Source organism: Mus pahari, chromosome 3, assembly GCF_900095145.1.
Source record: "Mus pahari chromosome 3, PAHARI_EIJ_v1.1, whole genome shotgun sequence".
In the NCBI taxonomy this organism is placed as follows: domain Eukaryota; kingdom Metazoa; phylum Chordata; class Mammalia; order Rodentia; family Muridae; genus Mus; species Mus pahari.
In genome coordinates, this window is record NC_034592.1 from 129,505,179 (window position 1) to 129,527,357 (window position 22,179).

Sequence of the window (22,179 nt, forward strand, 5' to 3'; positions counted from 1 at the left end):
TGTGTGTGTGTGTGTGTGTGTGTGTGTGTGTGTGTGTGTGTGTGTGTGTGTGTGTGTTTGTGTTTTAATAGGAAGTATGTGTATCTGTCTGTCTAACCCAAGTGGATCTTGAGTTCTCAATCCTCCTGCCTTGGTCTTTCAAGTACAAAGACTACTAGTATGTATCCTAGTATGTGTCATCATTTTCTTTAAAAATATGGTTCATTTTTAAAGAAGTCCTTCCTATGCCTTGGAGTCAGGATTCTACCTAATAGAAAGTAGGCAGCAAGTGACACTTTGCTGTTAGAATTATTTGTAAAAATTAGGTAGTTTTTGAAATAAGAACAGTTGGCCCTTTGTCTCTTAGAAGTTACTACACTCACTTTCTCTTTTATCTTTGTCAAATTAATTCTCTTAGAACGTGACCTAAGCTTCGTTTCTCACCTCTGAAATCTCTTCAGACTCCTCAATCCCTCCAGAATTCAGTTCTACTTTGGTTTTGGTCTAACTGTCCAGCTTATCTCCCGCTATCTTCCAAATTCACCTATGTGTGTGTTTCCTTCATTTGTACATCCACGTGCATGTCTGCCTTTGCTGCTCTCCAATCACACACAGGGCCTCCCTTGTTGGCTTTGCTCCTAGTGTTGACCAGTCCTTTCTCTTAGTTTGCTGCTGTTTGTCTGTGTGTGATATTGATTCTATACTTAGTTGCATAATACTTTATAGTCACTTCTTTCCTCCCCCACCCCCCTTTACTAGATGGAGTTTCAAACTTGTTACCTTTATTATGTTTTATAAGAACTGAGCAGTATCTGGAAACTGAAAGGGAGAGGTGTTAAGATGCTTACCATTGCATTTGACTTCAAGAGGACTGTCATAGTTAGAGTTACTATTGCTGTGATGTAACACTGTGACCAAAAGCAATCAGGGAGGAAAAGGTTTATTTCACTCACAGTTCCATATAACAGTTCATCATCAAAAACAGTGAGGGCAGGAACTTGGAGGTGGAGCTGATGCAGAGGCCATGGAGGGAGGCTGCTTACTGGCTTGGTCCTCCTGGCTTGCACAGCTTTCTTTCTTCCAGAACCCAAGACCACCAGCCCAGGGATGGCACCACCCAGAATGTACTGGGCCCTCCACTATCAATCACTAATTAAGAAAATGCCTTACAGGCTTGTCTACAGCTGGGTCCTCTGTAGGAGCACCTTAATTGAGATTCTCTCTTTTCAGATGATGCTAGACATAAAACTACACAAGCATATTACTATGTATACTTTAGGGCAAAGTTATCAAGTATTACAGACTGTTGCTAAGAAGGTGTAAGTAACCCTGTGATGATAATGGAAATCCATGTTTTCTTTGCTTCCTGTCACTAACTGTGTTATAATTTAATTTTACTTCTATTTACATTAGAGAGATCAACCAGCTTTTACTCCTAGTGGAATATTAACACCTCATGCCTTGGGTTCAAGAAATTCACCAGGTTGTCAAGTAGCCAGTAATCCAAGACAAGCAGCCTATGAAATGAGGATGCAGAGAAACTCTGTAAGTGGCTTACTACTTCTGTGTGATGTTGAGTGATGAACATTGTATCCTCCTAAGGTGGTGTTTTACAGGTTTTTCCCAACATCTTTTAACTTTATTAAATATACCTTTTCCAAGACAAAAATCACTAAATGAAGTGAAAAAAAAAAAAAAAAGTATATGGGTTAGTCAGTGCATTACACGCTACTTTAAACAGGTAGCCAGGTGGCTGTGGTTTTCCTATAATACAAATGGTTTATAGCTGCTCTTCTCTGTCCTGAAGCACTGAGTAGTGGATGGTGCTGGAGATAGGACTGGGACACCCAAATGTTTCAAGGCTGAGACTAGAGAGGACAGTGACTTAGATAGTTGATACAAAGGTCACCCAAATAGATACATAAAGCTTGGGTATACATTCTTCTGATCAAAACTGGCATGCATATTTGAAAGTGCTTTTAAGTTCATTGTAAAGTATAGCTGAACTTTTCTTGGTATGTAGTGTGGATTGTGTTCATGCTAAGGTTTTTGTTCTAATATCATTAAAGCCTTGAGAGCCTTGTGAGCTCTCAATTTTAAAGTAGTTCAATTTACATGAAATAACTAATCTGCTATGATTAACAGAAAGAAAACTTAACTATGAAAGTATTTTCTGTATGACAGTTTTGGTCATATATGGTAACTATAATTGGAAAAATTTTTTAATTTTTTAAAAATTAAGTACTAAAATATTTATGATCCTATTGTGTTCTTCGAATTTGGTGCAAGGGAAAACTAATAACCTAAAGTATTATCTAAGTTTTTATAATAGTAATAAAAATCTCCACTTTTCTATTTTATATGCTGTATTAAAAAAAATACATGTAAAATGATTTAGCAGTTTTCAGATGGAATCTCATTAAATTGCTTCTTTCCTGGATAGTTGAGTATGGCTGACCACTTCATATTTGATTGCATTCTCATGTGAGATTGTTATTTATTATAGGTAATATATACCATATCGATCTTTTTTTTCCTTAAGAGGTTTTTTTTTTTTTTTAGAACTTTACTGTTTGGTAGTAGAGAATGGTTATAAATTCATGATACCAGAAAACTACCAAAGGAAACCAAGATTTAAGTTGAATAACTTTTTTATGTCTGTTAAGCTATGTTTCTTTTGATACAAGTTTTATCCTAGTTCTTTGGAGTTTGAACATAGGAAGCTCGGTACTTTGTTAATTTTCTTGGGAAGAGGACTGATGTGGGATAAGGCCAGTCTGTTCTTTCTAGATGTGTTTGCTCTATCTGTTTAATAGCTTTAAAAGCTGTTACCATGAAACTTGGGAAGTGGTAGGTGTTTGACTATACCTTCTTACATAAAATGAATAATTAAATCTTTCTGTAATATTATAATTGTCTGCAGAGTCCTTCAATATCTCCTAATACAAGTTTTGCATCTGATGGCTCCCCATCTCCACTAGGAGGAATTAAGAGAAAAGCAGAAGACAGTGACAGTGAGCCAGAGCCAGAGGATAACGTCAGGTAAAGCCTTTTTTTGGGTAGCATTTGGTTAGCGAATTGCTGAAAGAGATGTTGTCTAATTAATGCTATTTAGTTTACAGTAGCAATGCCTTCACATTCTTGTCTATGATCTTTTTATCCAGCAGTAATTAATGTGGATAGTTAGAATAGTCACTAATTCCAGGGAGATGTGTAAGCTATCGCTGTTAAACCCAAGTATCTAGATTAGTATGCAGGCAAGCTTTCTGTCTTCCAAGCCACTTTCCCTCAGAGACCAAGCACTAGATTGACGAGGCACGCATGTTTAGCTCTGATGATATGATCTGAATGTTACTGTTTAGAGAGTAAATTTTCAGGTTGCTTAACCTAGAAAGTTCAGATACATTTGGACAATAATATAGTTTGCCTTAGTATTCTCAGCTGAAATGGTTCCTCCTTAAAATGAAATGTGCAGAAATCATTTTAAGAACTAAATATGTATTTTTTTTAAAAACTATGCAATTGCACATGTGCAGTTTTGTTGCATGGCAGAGGCGTTTCCTTTAACTGCATATTTAAATTTTGTAGTGGGAAACGTTGATTCTGTAATTGGTTTAGTTACTGGACTTCGAATTATTATTTTAAATATTCTTAGCCTCTCTTACACCTAGGTCCAGACTACCCTGAGCTTTCTGTACAAAAGAACAGTTTTAAAAATTGTAGCTCATTAAGAATTTAGGAAAATAGTGTGATTGAAAGTTCATCAAGGCATACTTCTTGTACAGGAGATAAAGTGTGGGGTTTTTATTTATGATTAAGAACTTCATGTGTAGGTCATATGTAGTTTACTTTTCTAATATCCTTTAATATCCGATTAGTGAAAAACCATGAGATAAGCATTTATTTAATCTTGCTATAGTTTTTACCATCTCTGTCACTCTGGGTTTTCATCCTAAAAAAATTTCAGTTTTCTTCGGGTTTTTTTTTTTTTTCCTTAATGTGTTTTAGCCTGGATGTATGTCTGTGTACCACGTGTGTGCCTGGTACCTGGAGAGGCCAGAAAGGGTTGTCAGGTCCCCTGAAATTGGAATTACAGGTGGTTGTTGGGTGCTGGGATATGAATCTGGGTCTTCTGGAAGAGCGGCCAGTGTCCTTAACCTCTGAGCTGTCTCTCAGTGGCCCTTCCCTCTTTTTAAAGGCAAGATCTTACTGTCTAACTTTGGTTTGCATAGAACTTGCTTTGTAGACCAGGTTGGTTTTGAACTGCCAGAGATTTGCCTGCTTCTGCTTCTGAATTCTGGGATTAAAGGCATGTGATATCTTACCTAACTAGATTGTATTTTGTTTATCATGTAGCCATCATGACAACCACTGGTTTAATATGTAACTTGATTTATTTAGTAATTTATGGCTTAATACTGGTGCTTGGGATAATTAAGGTAGAACTGTTCTTCTATTAAGAAATGACTGAGGCTTTGGCATTTGTTTCATTTATATTTTTATGTAAAACAGTAGAGTTAGAGTATAGGCTGTATCTTCTAGTTCTGTGACTCCTTTTGGTGTTGGTAGATGGTTTTGGGGAGGATAGTGTGTTCTCTACTGTTACTTTGTTAAAGTTTAAGATTGTGCAAAAGTCCTTAATGGAGAATTACTTAATGCTCTTGGCCAGTTTTGATTTTCAAAAAGTGTTCTTTAGTTTTTTCTTGTTTTTTGGATAAAGTGTCTAAATCTTTTAGAAATAAAAATATAAAACAAAATCCATTGGGTAACAATTTATGGGCTAGAGAGATAGATCAGAGGTTAAGAGCATGAGCTGCTTCCGCAGAGGACCTGGGTTTGAATCCCAGTACTTACATGGCAGCTAGCAACCAGTCTGTAACCCCACTTCCAGGAGGAGATCCAGTGCCTGTGAGCATGAGACATGCAAGTGGTTTTTAGTTATACATTTAGGTTCATAAACATAAAAGGTGATTGTGTATTTTCATTGTTAATGATAAGTGACTGCTTATAGGTTATACCAGGATATAAGTGAGGAGATAAAAAGAGGGATAGTGCAGAAATAAATCTCCATCTCCTAGTAAAACTTCAGAACGCTTAGTTGCAAGAGGAATAAGACAAAAAGGATAGAGAGAAAAATTATGTACACAATCTTTGCCCACTCCTTATTAACATTTAAAATAACTACCACTTTAAAAATGACTTAATAACTTAACTCATACCTTTAATATATTAATAAGGACTTTGAAATACAAAATATATTCAAAATTTTAATCTTAGAACATAGTTTTAGAGTTATTGCACAATTAAAGCAAATATGGAAAGCAATATTAAAATTGGCACAGACAAGTATCATGTATTTGCTCAATGAATGATTATCCTCTTTTTTAAAAAATGTTTCATAATGTACTTATCAGAGTCAGTATTTGGGTTTCTGATGTTTAATTATCTTTAAGTTGATAATGCTGAAAATGGAGTGATTAGAAAGTTAATGAATCTGTTAGCTTTTTTGTTCAGCTTCTTCAATATCCCTTTGATATTAAACATAAATTGATTTAGATTAGGGAATCAGTAGACAATCTTTAGTCAGAGATGTATTAATTAAATATATTATTTTACCTGGCTTAGGTTATGGGAAGCTGGTTGGAAGCAACGGTACTACAAGAACAAATTTGATGTAGATGCAGCTGATGAGAAGTTCCGACGTAAGGTTGTTCAGTCCTACGTTGAAGGACTGTGCTGGGTTCTTCGATATTATTACCAGGTATCAAAAGAAGTTTTCCTCCTAAGTTTTTGGCTAATCATTTTAGAAAACAAGTAATTTCTATAATTGTACCTAATATTGAAATATCCTTACACTTACACTTGTAAATAAACTTACACTTGTAGTTTTAAACTTTCTACTAAAAATTATTACCATGAACAATATTTGTAAAGACTTGGAAGTTCCTTAAAAATTAGTCTATCAATAAAACTTGGTTCTGTTGTGTTAAAGGATTTTAAGGATTACAATGTTTGAGTTGGTCATTAATATTATTAAAGTTTAACTGGGTTTTGGTTTGTGTGTTTGTTTGTTTTAAGAGTTTAAAATAAATTGGGTATTTGACAGTCACTAAGAAACTAAAGAAAGGATGCAGTGTGTTGCGTACCAATAAAAATTTGAAAGGAATTTGATTGTAACAATCCTCTTATATTACTATGATTTTACATGCGATGAATTGGGTCAGTGTTCAGTGTGTGTCCAGTGCACTGAGTAGTGGTGGAAAGATCTTCCTTCTTGTTTTACAGCACACTAAAAAGGCTTCTCTTTTTCCATGAACATTACTTGCTTTTGTTTTGATTTTAGTGTATTTATAGTCAAGAGAAAGTTGCTACATGGAAGTATAATAGTAAATTTTGGTTGTTTGATTCTCAGCTACTGTTGATGTTTGCAACTACTACTACCTGTTCAGTAAATATCAGGTGAAAACCGTGTTTGGTTTTATTCAATGACAGAAACTCTGAGATTGGAAAGACATGTCATCAAATATATTTTAAGGATAAATATCTTAATGAATTTGTATTTGTAAATACAAAGTTTGATAGTAATTACTGATTATTCAAGGAAGTTTACAATATTTTTTAAATAAAGGAACCACTGATATGAAGCAGACAGTTAAACAGTATTTTGAACTCAGAAAAATTAATGAGTGGAGTATATGCCAGAAATCATGTTTTACAAATGAGATATTATAGACTGATAGTCATAGTCTAATTTTTTTTTTACCATGTTCATCATTAAGAGTATTTTGCTTTTAATTGTCATTAATGATTTTAGGGCTGTGCTTCCTGGAAGTGGTATTATCCATTCCATTATGCACCATTTGCCTCAGACTTTGAAGGTATTGCAGACATGTCTTCTGAATTTGAAAAGGGCACAAAACCGGTAAGCTTCAAGTCAATGGAAAGTAGGAATTTGAATTTGATAATAATTAGGAGTCTTTAACCTTTCCCTCTCTTGCAGTTTAAACCACTGGAACAACTAATGGGGGTTTTTCCAGCTGCAAGTGGTAACTTTCTACCTCCAACATGGCGGAAGCTCATGAGTGACCCTGTAAGTCTTAGTGTTTTCAAGTTAGGATCATTAGGCAAAGTTGACTTTGCATGTTACAGTTTTAAAAAGCTGAAATACGAAAAGAATGTGTTCTATATACTTTTCACTGCATAATGTGGTATTCTGTACTTTCTTTGCCTCTGAGTTTCCTACCCAGTAAATAAAACTGATTTGTTTTCAATCTACATGTTATTATTTTGAGACAGGGAATTACTATGTAGTCCCGAACTCCCCCGTTCAAGGCTGGCCTTGAACTCACAGAGATCAACCTCTGACTCCCCAGTACTAGAATTAAAGTTGTGAGTTAATCACACCCTGCATAATGATTTTTATTTCTTTCAACCCTATAAGAACTTCAAACATTATATCTGACTTACCTAAAATTAACTCTAAGCTTGTTCTTTTGTGCTGGTTAAATAGTGAGACCCAGCCAGGAGATAGGAAATGTTGAATAACTAAACCTTTCACTGCCTGCATGTAGTCCATAACTATCAGTTCTAAAACTTCTTTTCTTTGTTTAAAGTTATTTCATGTTTTTTGAGACAAGGTATATAGCTTTTGTTTTTGAATCTTTTACTTTCTTCCTGAAACAGGATTCCAGTATAATTGACTTCTATCCTGAAGATTTTGCTATTGATTTGAATGGGAAGAAGTATGCATGGCAAGGTAAAATTTAGATATCATTCCTTTTTGTTTTGTTTTGTTTGTTTGTTTGTTTGTTTGTTTTGATTGGGGGTTTCTCTGTGTACCCCTGGCTGTCCTAGAACTCATTCTTTGGACCATGCTGGCTTCAAACTCAGAGATCTGCCTACCTTTATCTTCTGAGTTCTGGAACTCAAGGTATGCACCACCATTACCTTGTTTGTTTACAGTTTTTAATGGAGTTGATCAGTCATGACTTACAGGATAAAAGAACTCTGGAAAACATATTTTCATAATTATATGTGAAAAGTAGATATAAATATTCAATCATGATCATCAGTGATCAATAGTAATTCTAATAGTAAAAGATGGTAAATAGTAATTTATTGAAATAGGTTAAAATAGTGTTCTTTGTGAGTTTTTCTTCAATCAGTAACCCATTGTCACCTTTCAAAACTGCTAAGAAAGAAACACAATCATGCCTGTTTGGGGTTATGGAAACTTGTAAAAACTATAGTAGAAACTTAACAGTTGACATTTTGTTTCGCCTGTTCTTTACATTCCTTACGTGAATAGATTATGTGAAAAAGCAATTAAAAAATCCACACTAAACTTAAGATGTTAGTCACTACTCAACAAATGTTGGTCATTGAGTTAACACACAGTAAAAAACACTTGCTCATCAAATTCTCCTCTGACACTTTCTTTTGCTGTATCCTTTTTTAGGATACTAAGGTCAGAATTGTGAGGCAGAGGGGGCGTATCATCAGTTTACAGATTGAAGGGCTAAGAAGTAGCTCAGTGGGAGATTATTTACCTGGCATGCACAAGTGCCTTTGATTCCCCCCAAACCTCATAAAACTCATCACTCCCCCACCCCCTACCCCGGTCCCTGCAAACCCACCACCAACAAAAAACATACTGTAATTGGGGGTTAGCTTTTGGTTTACATAGTAGTGATAATTTCTTATTACTTTAATATAATGATACTGAAAAATACATCCAATATATTGGGGCTATTTAAAATGTGCTTTGGTCACATGTAAATGGATTAGCGTCTCCAAAGGCTTTTGAAGGAACTTTGTAGAGGATGATTTAATTAAAGAGAAGCAGTGAGGAAAATGGAGGGCTAACTAAAATAAGTTAATTAATAAGTAAATCTATTTGTGTTTATTAAGTACATAATTCATTGCTTGCTTAGGTTTACTAAATAAACAAGTAAACATTTAAATATATAAATATACAGATTGCTTGCCAACTTATGTTATCATAGTTATTTTATTATTTATATCAATGACAATAAATCTTCTCAATATAGTAATTTTAGGAAGAAGATAAAATAATGCCCAGTGACTTGAATTTCCTCATATCCTTGCCAATATTTTTCTCCTGGATTTTTTGTTGTTGTTGTTTTGGTGTTTTGAGCTACCCTAACCACTATGAAATGGTAACTCACAGTAGCTTTAATTTTCATTTCCCCAATGGTAATGATAGTGAGCATGTTTTCGTGTGCTTTTGGACACTTATATCTTTAAAGAAATCCTAGTCAAATCCTTTAGGTTGTTACTGGGTTTTAGTTGTTACATTAAAATGTATAGGCTTTAAGCATTTGATGATGATTTTTTTTTGTGTATTTCCTTCAGTTCTGTGGGTTTCTTTCCCTTGTTCTGGTGTCCAGTGATGTCAGAACAGTTACATTTTGGTGCTCTGCTTTATCTGTTTTGCTTGTCTTTGTGTATTCTGGAAATCATTTGCCAAGTCTATTATTGTGAACCTTTGTATATTTTCTAGAACTTTTTATTATTTTAGCTTTTATATTTTAGTTTTCAGTCCTATTTTGACTTAATATTTGTATATGGTATAAGATAAGGATCCATTCTCATTCATTCATATGTGGGTATCTACTTTTCTATGAACTAGCTGATTCATAGAAAAGTAGATATCCACATATGAATGAATGAAAAAGACTTTTTTCTATTGAATAGTCTTGGTACTCTTTGTTGCAAATCATGTGGTTATTTTTGAGGCTACTAATCTAGTCTTTATGTCTGGTTTTATCCCAGTACTGTACTGTTTTAATGATTTACATATTTTATGAAGTCAGAAACTATTCTTGCTCAGTAGGCAATTGGGATTTGTTGTAGTAAATATTATTTTGGTGGGTTTTTTTTCCTCTGCACTTAGACCATATAGTTCCCAAATAAAAGGCAGTGATCTTAGAGTTATAATATAATAAGCCTTAAAACACTAGAACTGGGCAGATGTCAACCATTTTTGCCATTTTGTCTACTTCCCTGTCAAAATTCCTGAGATATTATTTAACATGTTTCACCTGGGCTACTCCTACTCCAACAGGCGGGCCTTTCATAGTCATGTGCTCACAATCTATCGTACTCCACGGTGCCTTCTTCCTCTCCTTCCCTGCCTGAGACCCCACGCCCAGGAACCTTTGCTCTGCCACTTCTCTTCTGCCTAGCCCAGGCTGTAGACATCTTTATTGACCAGTCAGGGATGACTTGAGGGCAAGTTTCTATAACTAAAGCTGGTATACGTGATGATCTCCTCATTCTTGAGGATCTCCTTGTTGTGGAGGGGGGCAACCAGATCTTGGGGTACAGAATTTAGCATTTGAATACAAGCAGCAACAGACCAGTCCCCTACAAGGATTTTTCGAGGGTATTTTGGGTCTGTATTAATTAGTTAGCACTGTGACAAAATCCTTGACAAAAGCAGCCTAAGGAAGGAAGGGTATATGTGGCTCATGCCTCCAGGGACTGAGCCTAGCCTAGGAGAGGGTGTGGGAAACCAGAGGGAAACCAGCTATCTGGTTACTGTCACTGAAGTCAGAAAGCAGAAGATGAATGCCAGCTCCTCTTCTTGTTATTGGGGACTCCTGCCAGTAAGAGAGATCTTCCCACATTCAGGGGGATTCTTCCCTCAGTGGAAACACTTTTACATATATACTCAAAGGGGTGTCTTCCAGGAGGCCCCAAAGCCAGTCAAGTCACTGGTAAAGATTAACCATCACAGGGTCTCTTAGAAAGTTTATGTTCTAGGATGGCTTAAATGTCAGTTTCTTACTTCTTTTTTTTTTTTTTTTATTTTATGTATCAAATTACATTAATATTTTCACTTATACTCCACCCATAGTCCAAAAATTGTCAAATTTAGTATTATTAAGAAATATAGTTTAAGACACAACTTTAAAACTCAGTGGAAGCAATGTTAATATATTACTTGGTAAAGCATTTACCTAGGTTGATTATATCTTAAAATGATAGGAAGAGAAATGTAGCTGGTCACTTTTTAAAAAAAAAACAAAAAACATTTTTGACTATGTATACTTTGAAAATGTTATATATAATAATTTAATAGCAATATTGTGATTTTATACAATTTGTTACATATGTTATAGTTTTGATTTCTTTATGTTTCATATATGAACAGTCATCTTAGGTAATTTTGTCAAAGTTTTATGATGACAAAACCAAGATCTAAACCTAGGGAATCTGATTCTAGATGAGCTCTCTTGAAGTGACTGTGGTCAGATAGTAACCACTGCCTGAGCTGGTTTGGGATGAATGAGAGGATCAGATGAGGTAGTGCATGGACCACAGTGGTCAAGGATGAGTTCTCTGTTCTTCCTGTGTTTACTACCAGCACATTGCTGTTAACCATTTCTTTCTGCTCCAGGCCACGAAGGTGATTTGTTCTTTGGTGATTTTATTACTGTCAGTGGCACTGCAAGCTGTTTCCTGATTAGATTCATTTTCTTGAATTAATATTGTAGGAAAGTTTTGTTATAGGAAAGCCCTGCAGAGCTTTCTTTAAATCCTAATTCAAATGGGTAGAAAATAAAAGATAAATAAGATTTGGGTATTTATTGGTATATTTCTCCCAAGTGTATGACTCAATAAAATTTGAACTCCTTTCCCTGTGTTTGCTAATAATTGAATTAGCCTTGTCTAGATAACAGATGATGATAATTTTGAGGTCATTTCTTTTAAGCTCTGCAAAATTTATACCGGAACTTAGATTTTTTTCATAGCAGTAAAATCAAATGCTTCTTTACTGAGAAAATAATAGTAACTAAGTAATGTCTGCTTTGGAAACCTTTTCATTTCTTAAATTTTCAAATACAGTAGTTTGGAGTAGTGCTTTTTGTTTGTTTGTTTGTTTTAGAATTGTTTAGTTCTCTTTCACATTTGTTGTTACTTATTTTTAAGTTTTATTTACCCCAAATACTATTTTTTTCTGAATTCCAGCAGAACAAAGATGTGGTCCAGTAACATTTTTTTAGTACTATAATAGACACTATATTAATGTCTCTGAAAATGGTAACTGTAGGCTCAAGTGAAATAATGCCTTTAATTCAGCACACTAGGGGATGTCATTTCCAGCCTTGACATGAACAATCTATTCTGTTCCCAAGTAGTAGTAAGTTATTTAGGCAAAGCTCTAAAGAATGTTTGCTTGCAAATTAATCAGATTAATTATAAACAGAGTATTGTGGAAGCTTGGAAATTAAAGGGGACCTTTCATGTAGCCTGGAAATAGAACTCCTGGGTATGTGAGGTAAATGACATCATTTTACAAAGAATCAGGAATGGCCAAAGGACAAGCTCAAGCTCAAGGAAGATGAGCTAATAGTTGGCCTGAGGGCATTAGTAAGGTGATAGCATTATAAATATGCAAAATATAGGGACATTTTTGCCATTACCACCACATATGAAAATATTTACATTTGAGTTTTGGATACATGACAGAGTTCAGTTCCAAATGTCTTTGTGTCAACAGAGATACTTTACTAGAATGTTCATTTGAAACAATGAACTGAAATCAGGTGATTGTAATGGTCAAATGGTTGTTTTCTCCAGGTGTTGCTCTATTGCCATTTGTGGATGAGCGAAGACTGCGAGCGGCTCTAGAAGAGGTGTACCCAGACCTCACTCCAGAAGAGAGTAAGAGTCACACTGCCCACTTGATCAGTGTGGAGTCTGTCCAGCACAAACTTCATTTCTGTATAAAATTAAACTTTTTTTCATTTGGAAAGTTTCTCATATAGGAGGCATAAATTATTGATTTACCTTTTATAATAGGCAGTAACTTTCCTTCTTAATCTGTTGTCTGTAAATTGAGTACTAAATATCATTTCTAATTCAAAAGTATTTACTAAATTTGTTAAAGATTAACAGTTAATCTGGGCTTTGGTAGCATAATTCCATTATTCCAGCACTGAGGGGAGCTAAAGCAAGAGGATTGTTGAAAGTTAAAGTTCAGCTTGGGCTACAGGATGAGACCCTCAAAAAAAAGTTGCAGTTCAAGAATATTTCTTGAGCTATTCTAGGAACGAGCAGGTATCATATCTAACGATATACATTTTCAGCCAAAACTAGTGGAAACATGAAAGTGCTCACTTCATACTGATTAAAGAGCAATCATCAAGAGGGTGCTCATATTCGAAACCCTCAACACAAGTGCATCCAGTTTGCTCCAGTGAGTACTGCTAGAGATAAGGTCACAGATTAGCCCCAGCAATCCTGACAAAAAATTATCTGAATTAAATCACATTCTAGATCAAATGGACTGAGCAAATAATTCAGAGGGCATTCTCCCATCCAGGCTATGGAATACACTTTTTTCTTAGCAGACCTTGTAACTATCTTTAAAATAGATGATATATTAGGATACAAACCAAGTCTTAACAAATAAAGGGAGATAGAAATAATTCCTTGTATTTTGTTCGATCTTGCAGTAATAAGACTATAAATCAACAGTAAGAGAAACCATAGAGCATCCATAAACTTGGAAATTAAACAAGACACTACAGAACAATGACTGGTCCTTGAAGAAACTAAAAAGGAAATAAACATTCCTAGGTTAATTAAAAAAAGAATCCCCTTTGACTTTTTGATTCTTAATGACATCCACACACACACTGCTGCCTCTTAGGAAGGCAGTCCTCATTCTCTCCATCTGCTTTCTTCCAATTATCATTCAAAGGATTAACTCTTCTTGAAAGAGTTGAGTAAAACAAGCATTTACTCCTAGAGGGCTAACTTGAAATGTTATTATACATAAAAAGTAGCATCTTACCATTATGGCAGAGCATTTAGATTGTGGAAATTGTTATGCTGAACTCAGTTTTGAAAATTTTATATGGTATTAATATAACAAATTTAAGAAACTGTTGATTCAGTTTTTTGTTTGTATTTTCTTAGAGAATGTTTATGTCTTAAGCAAGAATTCAGCTACTTTATAACTAAGAAAGTCTTGTCCTTTCTCATGCAATGTGTCCATGTATGTCTCAGCAATGACCTCTTTCTTGGGTTTACTCATTGTGGAAACTCATTTCAGAATAGTATTTCTTCCATAGAGCCACACAGCATACATTTAAGTTTGTTACTTAGAAAGTGCTTTTCTTCAATGTAGTGCTGCATTAGTTATAGGGTATAGATGCTTGCTTTTGTTATAGCTTTATAAAGATAAGTTTTATTAGATGTACTTGCTTGACTGTGGTCTTATGCTTTTTATTTAGACAGGAGAAATAGTCTTGGAGGTGATGTTTTGTTTGTGGGAAAACTTCATCCACTACGCGACTTCATTTTAGATCTGTATCAGACAGGTTCCACAGAGGTATGGTAGTAGTTTGTTTACTAATTAAAAATACACAAGTTATGGGTTGTGTGTGTTATAATTTACCCTTAACTTTTTTAAGTATAAAATTTTGTAACACAGTATATTTATGGTATTGTACAGCTAGCAGCACTGTCCATCTATAGAACTTTTTCTTTTACTCACACAGAAATTGTACCCATTAGACAGTATTAAACAGCATGTCCCCACTCTGTGTTCCCACAGAGTCAAGTATTTATCTTTCTTCATGAGTTTGCTTATTTCTGATACTTCATGTAATAGGACTCCAATGGTATGAATCCTCATTAGACTGCTTCATTTCACTTAGCGTGTTAAAGTTCATCCACGTTGTAGACAAGACTGAGATGTCATTTCTTAATAATGACTGACTAATTTTCAAAAAGAAGCAAAGGCCACGCTTTATCAGTTCACCTGCTGATATATCTTAGGTCTGTTTGCTCCTACACCTTAGTTTGGCTCTTCTGAATTATAATCCTCCTCCTCTTAAGTGAACTTAAGAGAAGGCACACAAATCTCTACTGTGTCCTTGTGGTCCATTCTTTCAGTTTTAGTATAGAAATGTGTGTTGTTTTTTTTTTCCCCACAGCCAGTTGATGTGCCACCTGAATTGTGTCACGGGATTCAAGGGACGTTTTCTTTGGATGAAGAAGCCATTCTTCCAGACCAGTAAGGACCCACTTGAATTTGAGTGAGACAACTAGAACAAAGCTTAGTTAGCTTTTCCTTTTTGTTTGCTACCTTATTTTCTAGTAATACTTAGGTGAAAGTTATACTTACAACAAATTCTGCATCTAGCAGCTTTGCTGCCTTCTATGGGGCTTTCTGGGTCCCTGAAACTAAGGTACCTGCACAGTAAGATCTGGCATCACTGCTACTCCTATTCCAATGTCACTTGCCTTTTCCATTCTTTTCTTGAATACATAGTGTTTTCAGAGGCAAGATGTGGATAAGAAACAGAAAATAAAACTGAAATAAGCCAGATTTTTAGATTTTAAAAATGTAACAATGATACTTTTATTTATTTTAGCTTGGCTTTGTAAAATAAAGTTGTTTAAAAGCTGAATATTATTTATTCTACTTTAGTATTTTGATTTTTTTATGGTTATAGTTAACATAAAAAGACTTCCAAATCCTTCATAATTTTCCCCTCTCCATTGTGTGTGTGTGTGTGTGTGTGTGTGTGTGTGTGTGTACAAGTGTGTACATACATTAATTCCTATGGGAACTAGACAGCTATATTGGATGGCTTCCTCATTTGCTCTTTACTTTTTATTTCATTTTCTTTTTTGAGATATATTGTCTCTCTCTGATCCTGGAGCTGTCATATTGGCTACACTGGCTGGCTAGCAAGTACCTGAGATCCTTCTGTTTATACCTTCTCAGCCCTAGTATTACGAGGACAGATGGCTCTGTTCAGTTCTTACATGGTGCTGGGAATTAGAGCTCAGGTCTTCATATTGTATAGCAGTTTACTGACTGAATCATTTCCCCAGCTCCACTGCATAATTTTCAAGAATGTAAAAGACTTCTGAGACACGAGTTTTTAGATAGTTACTCAGGGCACATATTCAAGAGAGGACTTACTAATCATAGAGTTGTTGGGTATTTCAAAGTGGCTACAATATAATGTCATATATATGATATAGTAGCATAATATAGTAAATGGTAGTTTGTGAGAGATACTGATACTGAGACATCATCATAACTTTTTGTTAATCAGTTTCTTGACTTCTTATGGTTTACAGTTGTATTTCTCCGATTACTATATTACTAGTGAGATTGACCTTCTTTTCTAAACTCTCTTTTTTAAAAAAAAAATCCTTTTTATTCATGTGGATTCTTATCTATGTGTGGGTAAGTGTGTGTGAGTGCACATAGTTGTACAGGCCTGAAGAAAGCATCAGAATATCCTAACCTGGACTTATAGGAGGTTGTGAACCTCTTAACATGGTTGCTGACAACTAAACTTGCGTCCTTCAGATGATCAGTGTTTCCTCTTAACTGCTGAGCCCTTTCTCCAGCTCCCATTCCACTTTTCTTATTATTGGCTAATCTCTTCCTGCCTCATTTGGGTTAATCAGGGAAGGGGAAGTGTCTTTGGCTGTTCTGTTTTACAGATTGTAATATAAACCCTTGCCCATAATTGTTTTCACTTATAATAAACTGGATCATCTTATAAACGTATTGTTTTCATTAGTACATTTTAATGACTTATTTTTTCAAAAGCCTGACAAACAGCATGTCTTATTTGTCCACAGAGTTTCAGTGTGCACACAGGTGATTTTTCTCATTTCTCTTTAGAACAGTATGTTCCCCTGTGCCCATGTTGCGGGACCTGACACAGAACACTGCAGTCAGGTAAGTTTTCTAGAATTCAGAGCATTTATCCAGGGCACAGCTTAGATTTTTACAAGTGAATTTTAACAGATCTTTAATTTACAAGGAAATGGCAGTGTTAATTCACAGTTCTTTGAGATTGAGAGTCCTTGTGTTGCAGACCTCAGAGCAGAGCCTCTTGACTTTAAATTATGTATATTGTTAAGGTTACTGATTTAACAAGCATGCTTATCTGTTTTTTGGTTTCCCCTGACAACCTCTGATTCTTTCAGGATTAGAAAAGTGGGAGGTAGAAATGGGGTTTGTGAGTAGCATGTCATACAGAAGCAGACAGACCTTTGTGCCCCAATGGCTCACACTGCCTTACTTGTTATAATTATTACTATAATTGTGATTCTGCAGAATTAGAAAATAAAAGTGTGTAGTGTATTTTACTTAAGATTAGCTGTGAAATTTATCTCTTTAGCATCTTCTATTGAGTAAAAAATAACATAATTTAACTGCTGTAAATAAAAGCCAGCACTCTGCTTTTTGTTGTGGTATAATTGCCAATCTTGTTGCCAGAATTTTTGCTGTTATCATTTAGGCAAGACTAAAGCAGATACATTTAAGGATTTGGAAAATGCATGATAATTCTTAATCTTTATCCCTAACACATTGTTAAAATTGCTCATACTTTCAGGAAATACTTTAGATTTTTAATTAAAAATTTCATTGCAAAATGTAACCAGTTTAATTGGTGGCCTAAATGGATTTAATTATTAGATAATTGCCATTCTAAAAGGTCAATGTGTGTGTGTGTGTACACTTTTTTTCTGTTCCTCCTTATAGACTTTGTTCTCACTCTCTGTCTTCGTGTTCTTTTGTTAAGGGAGAAGTATAGACTTTAAAGCCATGCTCATAAGCCCATCACAAACAATCTGGGTCTGCATTAACCTGTGGGATCTCTGTCTCTCATTGGTGCTTCAGGCCAGTTAATTACACTGGTTTTCTTTTTGAATTGTCACAGTTTTGTTCGTACTAGTTGGGTTTTCTTTATTTTTTTAAAGACCTTACTACCTAACCCTCTAGAAGCAGTTAATTCTACTCAAGCTTCTAATTAGGAAAGAGAACTTTCCCCAGATGAGAGTTACAGATCAGTGGATGAGTCTTGCATTATTTTGGGGTGTTAGATGTTGCTCTAGGGGTTCATTGTTTCTGAACCTGAAGGGCATTATAATGTTTGATATGAATGAGTCCCTGTGTTCATTAAATTTACAAAACAAATCCAAGATCTAGGTGCAAATTCAGCTATATGTTAAAAGTTTAACTTCAAACATGGAACTTTTTGAGTTAATTTTGTAAAGATTTGTAGAAAATTGAGCTAATTTTTATTTTTTAATGTAATTTTTAGTATTTTCTCTGAAATGGTGTTGAGACCGTGATCCAGTTTTCTACAGTGGGGTGCGCGCGCGCGCGCGCGCGTGTGTGTGTGTGTGTGTNCTACAGTGGGGTGCGCGCGCGCGCGCGCGCGTGTGTGTGTGTGTGTGTGTGTGTGTGTGTGTGTGTGTGTGTGTGTGTATGTGTATTTGTATGTGTGTACATATGCAAGTTGCAGTTATATTTGTTTGGTAAATGAAGATCAAAAAATAGAACCTTCCAGTCAGTGTCTACCTCCTGCTTGAGAAATTCTTTTCTCAGATTGACTGGATTGGTTCCTGTCATATCTGGTCTTATCTTTAGTATTGAGAAAATGTGTTATTACACAAATTACTAGGGTACTTCAAGTTCACGTCTTCAGGAAGGGCTATTTTTTTTTTAATTGGATTGTTTATAAATGGAATTTTAAATGTAACAATTACCACAGTATTTATAAGGCTCACAGCTGGTGGCTAGGTAACTAGGAATCCAAAGCCTGAAGGAGGTGGAATACACACACTCAGCAGCAGAGTGCATGGTGGAAACCACTGGGGAGGGTTTAGCTGACATTGCCTGCAGTCCTTTGTAGGACACTGAACTAGATAACCTCTCCTCATAGAATGTCACAATTCTGCAAACTCTTTAAGTGCTTTAAAATGTCAAGTGTATGAATCATCAAAACTTCCCTACAAGAATAGTTTGCATTGCCATGCTGGGTTAGCATTAATCCCAGAGTGGATAGGGAAAGGTAAAAGAAAAATGAAGGTTGTCATTTGGAGTTTTCTCCTTGCTTTGAAAAGAGTGAAGAGTGCTCCCATTCTTTTTCTTTTTTCTTTTTTTCTTTTTCTTTTTGGTTTTTCGAGATAGAGTTTTTCTGTGTAGCCCTGACTGTCCTGGAACTCACTCTGTAGACCAGGCTGGCCTCGGACTCAGAAATCTGCCTACCTCTGCCTCCAAGTGCTGGGATTAAAGGTGTGCGCCACGATGCCCGGCGAGTGCTCCCATTCTTAAACAGTAATGTTGAAATAGCATTTGTCAGAATAACTTCTTTTTGTTTTAAAATTCGTTATTAGACATGCAGGTACATGGTGAGCTCAGAGGGCGGGGTTGGGAGGAGGTTGCACCAGCACATGCGTCTGTCAGGGACAGCTATGTGGAGTTGGCTCTGTTCTTCCACCTTTATTTGGGTGTCAGAGATTAAATTCAGATCCGCAGGTTTGTGCAGTAAGGGCCTTTACCCTCGGCACCATTTCGACAGCTCCTAAGAATAATTCTTAAAATGAACGAAGGCAGAAGAGATGTCATGCATCTATATTATGGTATACAAATAAAAGTGTTAGTTCCCTTATTTTCAACAATATTTAGGATTTATACTTTTATTTATTTCACCCGTATCACATTGTGAGGAAGTTAAAATGAGAGAAATACAACTGGCAAGGAAGGGGTGTGTTATACTCTCAGCTGGTACGAGGAAACCAATGTTGAGTCAGCATGGTTACATCTATGTTAGGTAAAAGCAGGTGGAAATATTCTCAGGTGCATAGAGTTGCATGGAATAGTGTAAATCTGAACATGGTTCTCTGACTTGTCTGAGCAGCCTATTGAGTCTATAGGCTGGCCTGGTATAAGGCTTTGTGGCAAAGATCCTATCATACATCTATATCCCTTCTGCCACCGGCCATTTGTATACTGTCTTTCCTTTTCCTTGGACTTAAATGAGGGTTCAGGTGTTCCTCTGCTTCCTCTTCCTAGATAAACTGTGCATACCTGGTTTCTGTTTCTGGTTGTGGAGATCGTAGATGGTCATCTGTATGTTTCTCTTCAGTGCTCTACCAGAACAATTTAAAAATAATAAACGTGAGAGAAGTGAAGGAATCTGAAATGTTTGGACCTGTATAAAAGATTATCTGTAGCCAGAGATAAATCAGTCGGTAACTGTGCTTGCCATTAAACCTAGACTGGTTCGGTCTCTGAAGCCCACATGGAAGTAGAGAACTGGAAAATTCCTACAAGCTGTCTCTGCAAGCTGTCTCTGCCCTTCATACTTGTGCCACAACAGTATATGTGCTGCTGCATAAACAAATATATCAATAGATGAAATGTTCTTTTAAAAGGCTTTTGATCTGTAATAGATTTTTTCCTCTTTGGATCTTGCCTAATAGGTTTTTTGCTTTCGGAAATAAGTTTGTGCTGTGGCTAATGTTACCACATTGGAAACTACATTTCTAAAAAAAAGCATGAAAGACCCTTTAAAGGAATTATTTTAAATTGTAGAAGTCTTTAACTTTAGGAGAAAGACTATTCTTATTATGGCCTCAGATATTCAGAGAAAAGATTTAGTCTTTAAGATTATCCTTGCCCCCTGAATTAGAATGTCAAATTTTACTTTTAGGTACTTTTTCTTTTTCTAAACGATTTGTACTATCTTAAATATAAAAATTATTGTGTGGATGTGGTTCTGAGAGGAGCTTGGGGAATTATTTTTTATATTGGCTTGAAAATTTTTTCCTTCAGAGATAATTATGGAAAATGGATATTTTAAACACTTAAAGCAATGGTACATAAAATCACTTGCATATTTTTGGTAAATAAGTATTCTGTCTTCCCAAATGCTAGTTTGAGCTCTTAACTAAATCTCATTGTTACCTCAGTAAGTGCATGCTGGTGCATACCTTTATTTCCAGAACTTAGGAGAAGAGGCAGGTAGATCTCTTGAGTTTGAGGCCAGCCTTGTCTACAGAGTTAGAGGAAATGATCTTTTGCACCTCAGGACTGTTTTCTCTTCCTGGGAGCTTGTTCTTTTGCTGGTTTTCTTCATTTTTCTAGTTTCAGATCATTCCACGGGTAACTTGCTGGTACATTTGCATCTCAGCCTATCATTTGAACTTGAACATCATTCTGGTTTCATCTCCACATTCCACATGCTTCCTGACTAGCTCCATATTATCTCAGATGCCTAATGAAGGCTCTTGCCTAAACTTTCTAGGCTTTTTCCACATGAGAATAAAGACTGGAGAGTTTAGACATTTGTTGTATGTAACTGTAGAAAAGTACTAGCTTTGTGTGCTCCTTGGGAGAATTCGGTAAGTACGTTATTTTTGTAGGGTTTACAGTTCTCATAGATCTCTATTGAGAAGGACTACTTCAGTTAAATTAAGCTTTTCTATGGCCTTGGGAAGAAGGCCATGTCTCTGATCCCTTTAAAAATCCCTTAATTGCAACCTTTGACTTGTGTTTACTTGTGAGTGCACTGCAGGTAATGGTTCTTCTTTTGGGGCTGTGCACATCACAGTTTAAAAAAATTCCCTGTAAATGCAGTAAACCACTGTATGCACCACAGTTCTTTATCGTTATTTTGTACAAGGCCATCTTAGTGACTGTATCTTGTTTATTGAGAATATTGTTGCAGTAGATGTGGAGATGTAGCCATCGTTTTGTTTCTTTTAGTTATATACCTGGCAGTGAGATTGCCTTATAGGCATTGTGTCTTTTAGGGTTTTTTTGTTTGTTGTTGTTTTGTTTTGTTTTAGAATTGTAAAACATTTTTTCCATAATGGGGCTATAACATGTTCCCACAGTATGTGAGAGTTCCTTTTCAACCCCGAGTACTCAGGAGGCTCCGGCAGGAAGGACTTGTTTATGGCCAGTTGGGTTGTGTATGTAGTGACCAGCAATTAAACCTACTAGAAAAGGGAAAATACTTCAGGATTTGGAGTAGGCAAAGATTATTTTTTTTAAATGAGATCCTAAATTCACAGACCACAAAAGCAGCAGCAATAAAGGGAGCCTACTGTTTAAAAAATTAACCATTTTTAAAAATCCCCTTTCTAGATCTTCATCAACAGTCGTTGCTTTTTCTCTTTTTAATAGTTAAGCTGTTATACTGGATTGGAAGGACTTCTGGTTGATTTGAATTCCTTGCTGACTTGTGACTGTTTCCCTCATATAATTGCTAGCCATTTGTCTTATCTTTTGAGAGATATCTAATAGCCTTTAAATTTTAGCATTTCATTACATAATCTGGGTATTATAGCTTCTGTCTGATTAATAGTTCACATATACTTACTTCCATTCAA

The 22,179-nt window shown here is 35.6% G+C and overlaps 1 protein-coding gene across 3 annotated transcripts in view; it reads left to right on the forward strand.

Moving 5' to 3' along the window:
* The window catches only part of Xrn2 (5'-3' exoribonuclease 2), a 63,744-nt gene that overhangs the window by 21,332 nt on the left and 20,233 nt on the right, over positions 1-22,179 (forward strand). For all 3 annotated transcript variants that reach the window (XM_021193290.2, XM_029536152.1, XM_029536153.1), the window contains 10 exons: positions 1,393-1,524; positions 2,903-3,021; positions 5,605-5,740; positions 6,794-6,901; positions 6,980-7,069; positions 7,663-7,735; positions 12,589-12,672; positions 14,250-14,347; positions 14,955-15,034; positions 16,670-16,726. In XM_021193290.2, the coding sequence (XP_021048949.1) occupies positions 1,393-1,524; positions 2,903-3,021; positions 5,605-5,740; positions 6,794-6,901; positions 6,980-7,069; positions 7,663-7,735; positions 12,589-12,672; positions 14,250-14,347; positions 14,955-15,034; positions 16,670-16,726 (977 nt within the window). The remainder of the gene's footprint in view (positions 1-1,392; positions 1,525-2,902; positions 3,022-5,604; positions 5,741-6,793; positions 6,902-6,979; positions 7,070-7,662; positions 7,736-12,588; positions 12,673-14,249; positions 14,348-14,954; positions 15,035-16,669; positions 16,727-22,179) is intronic.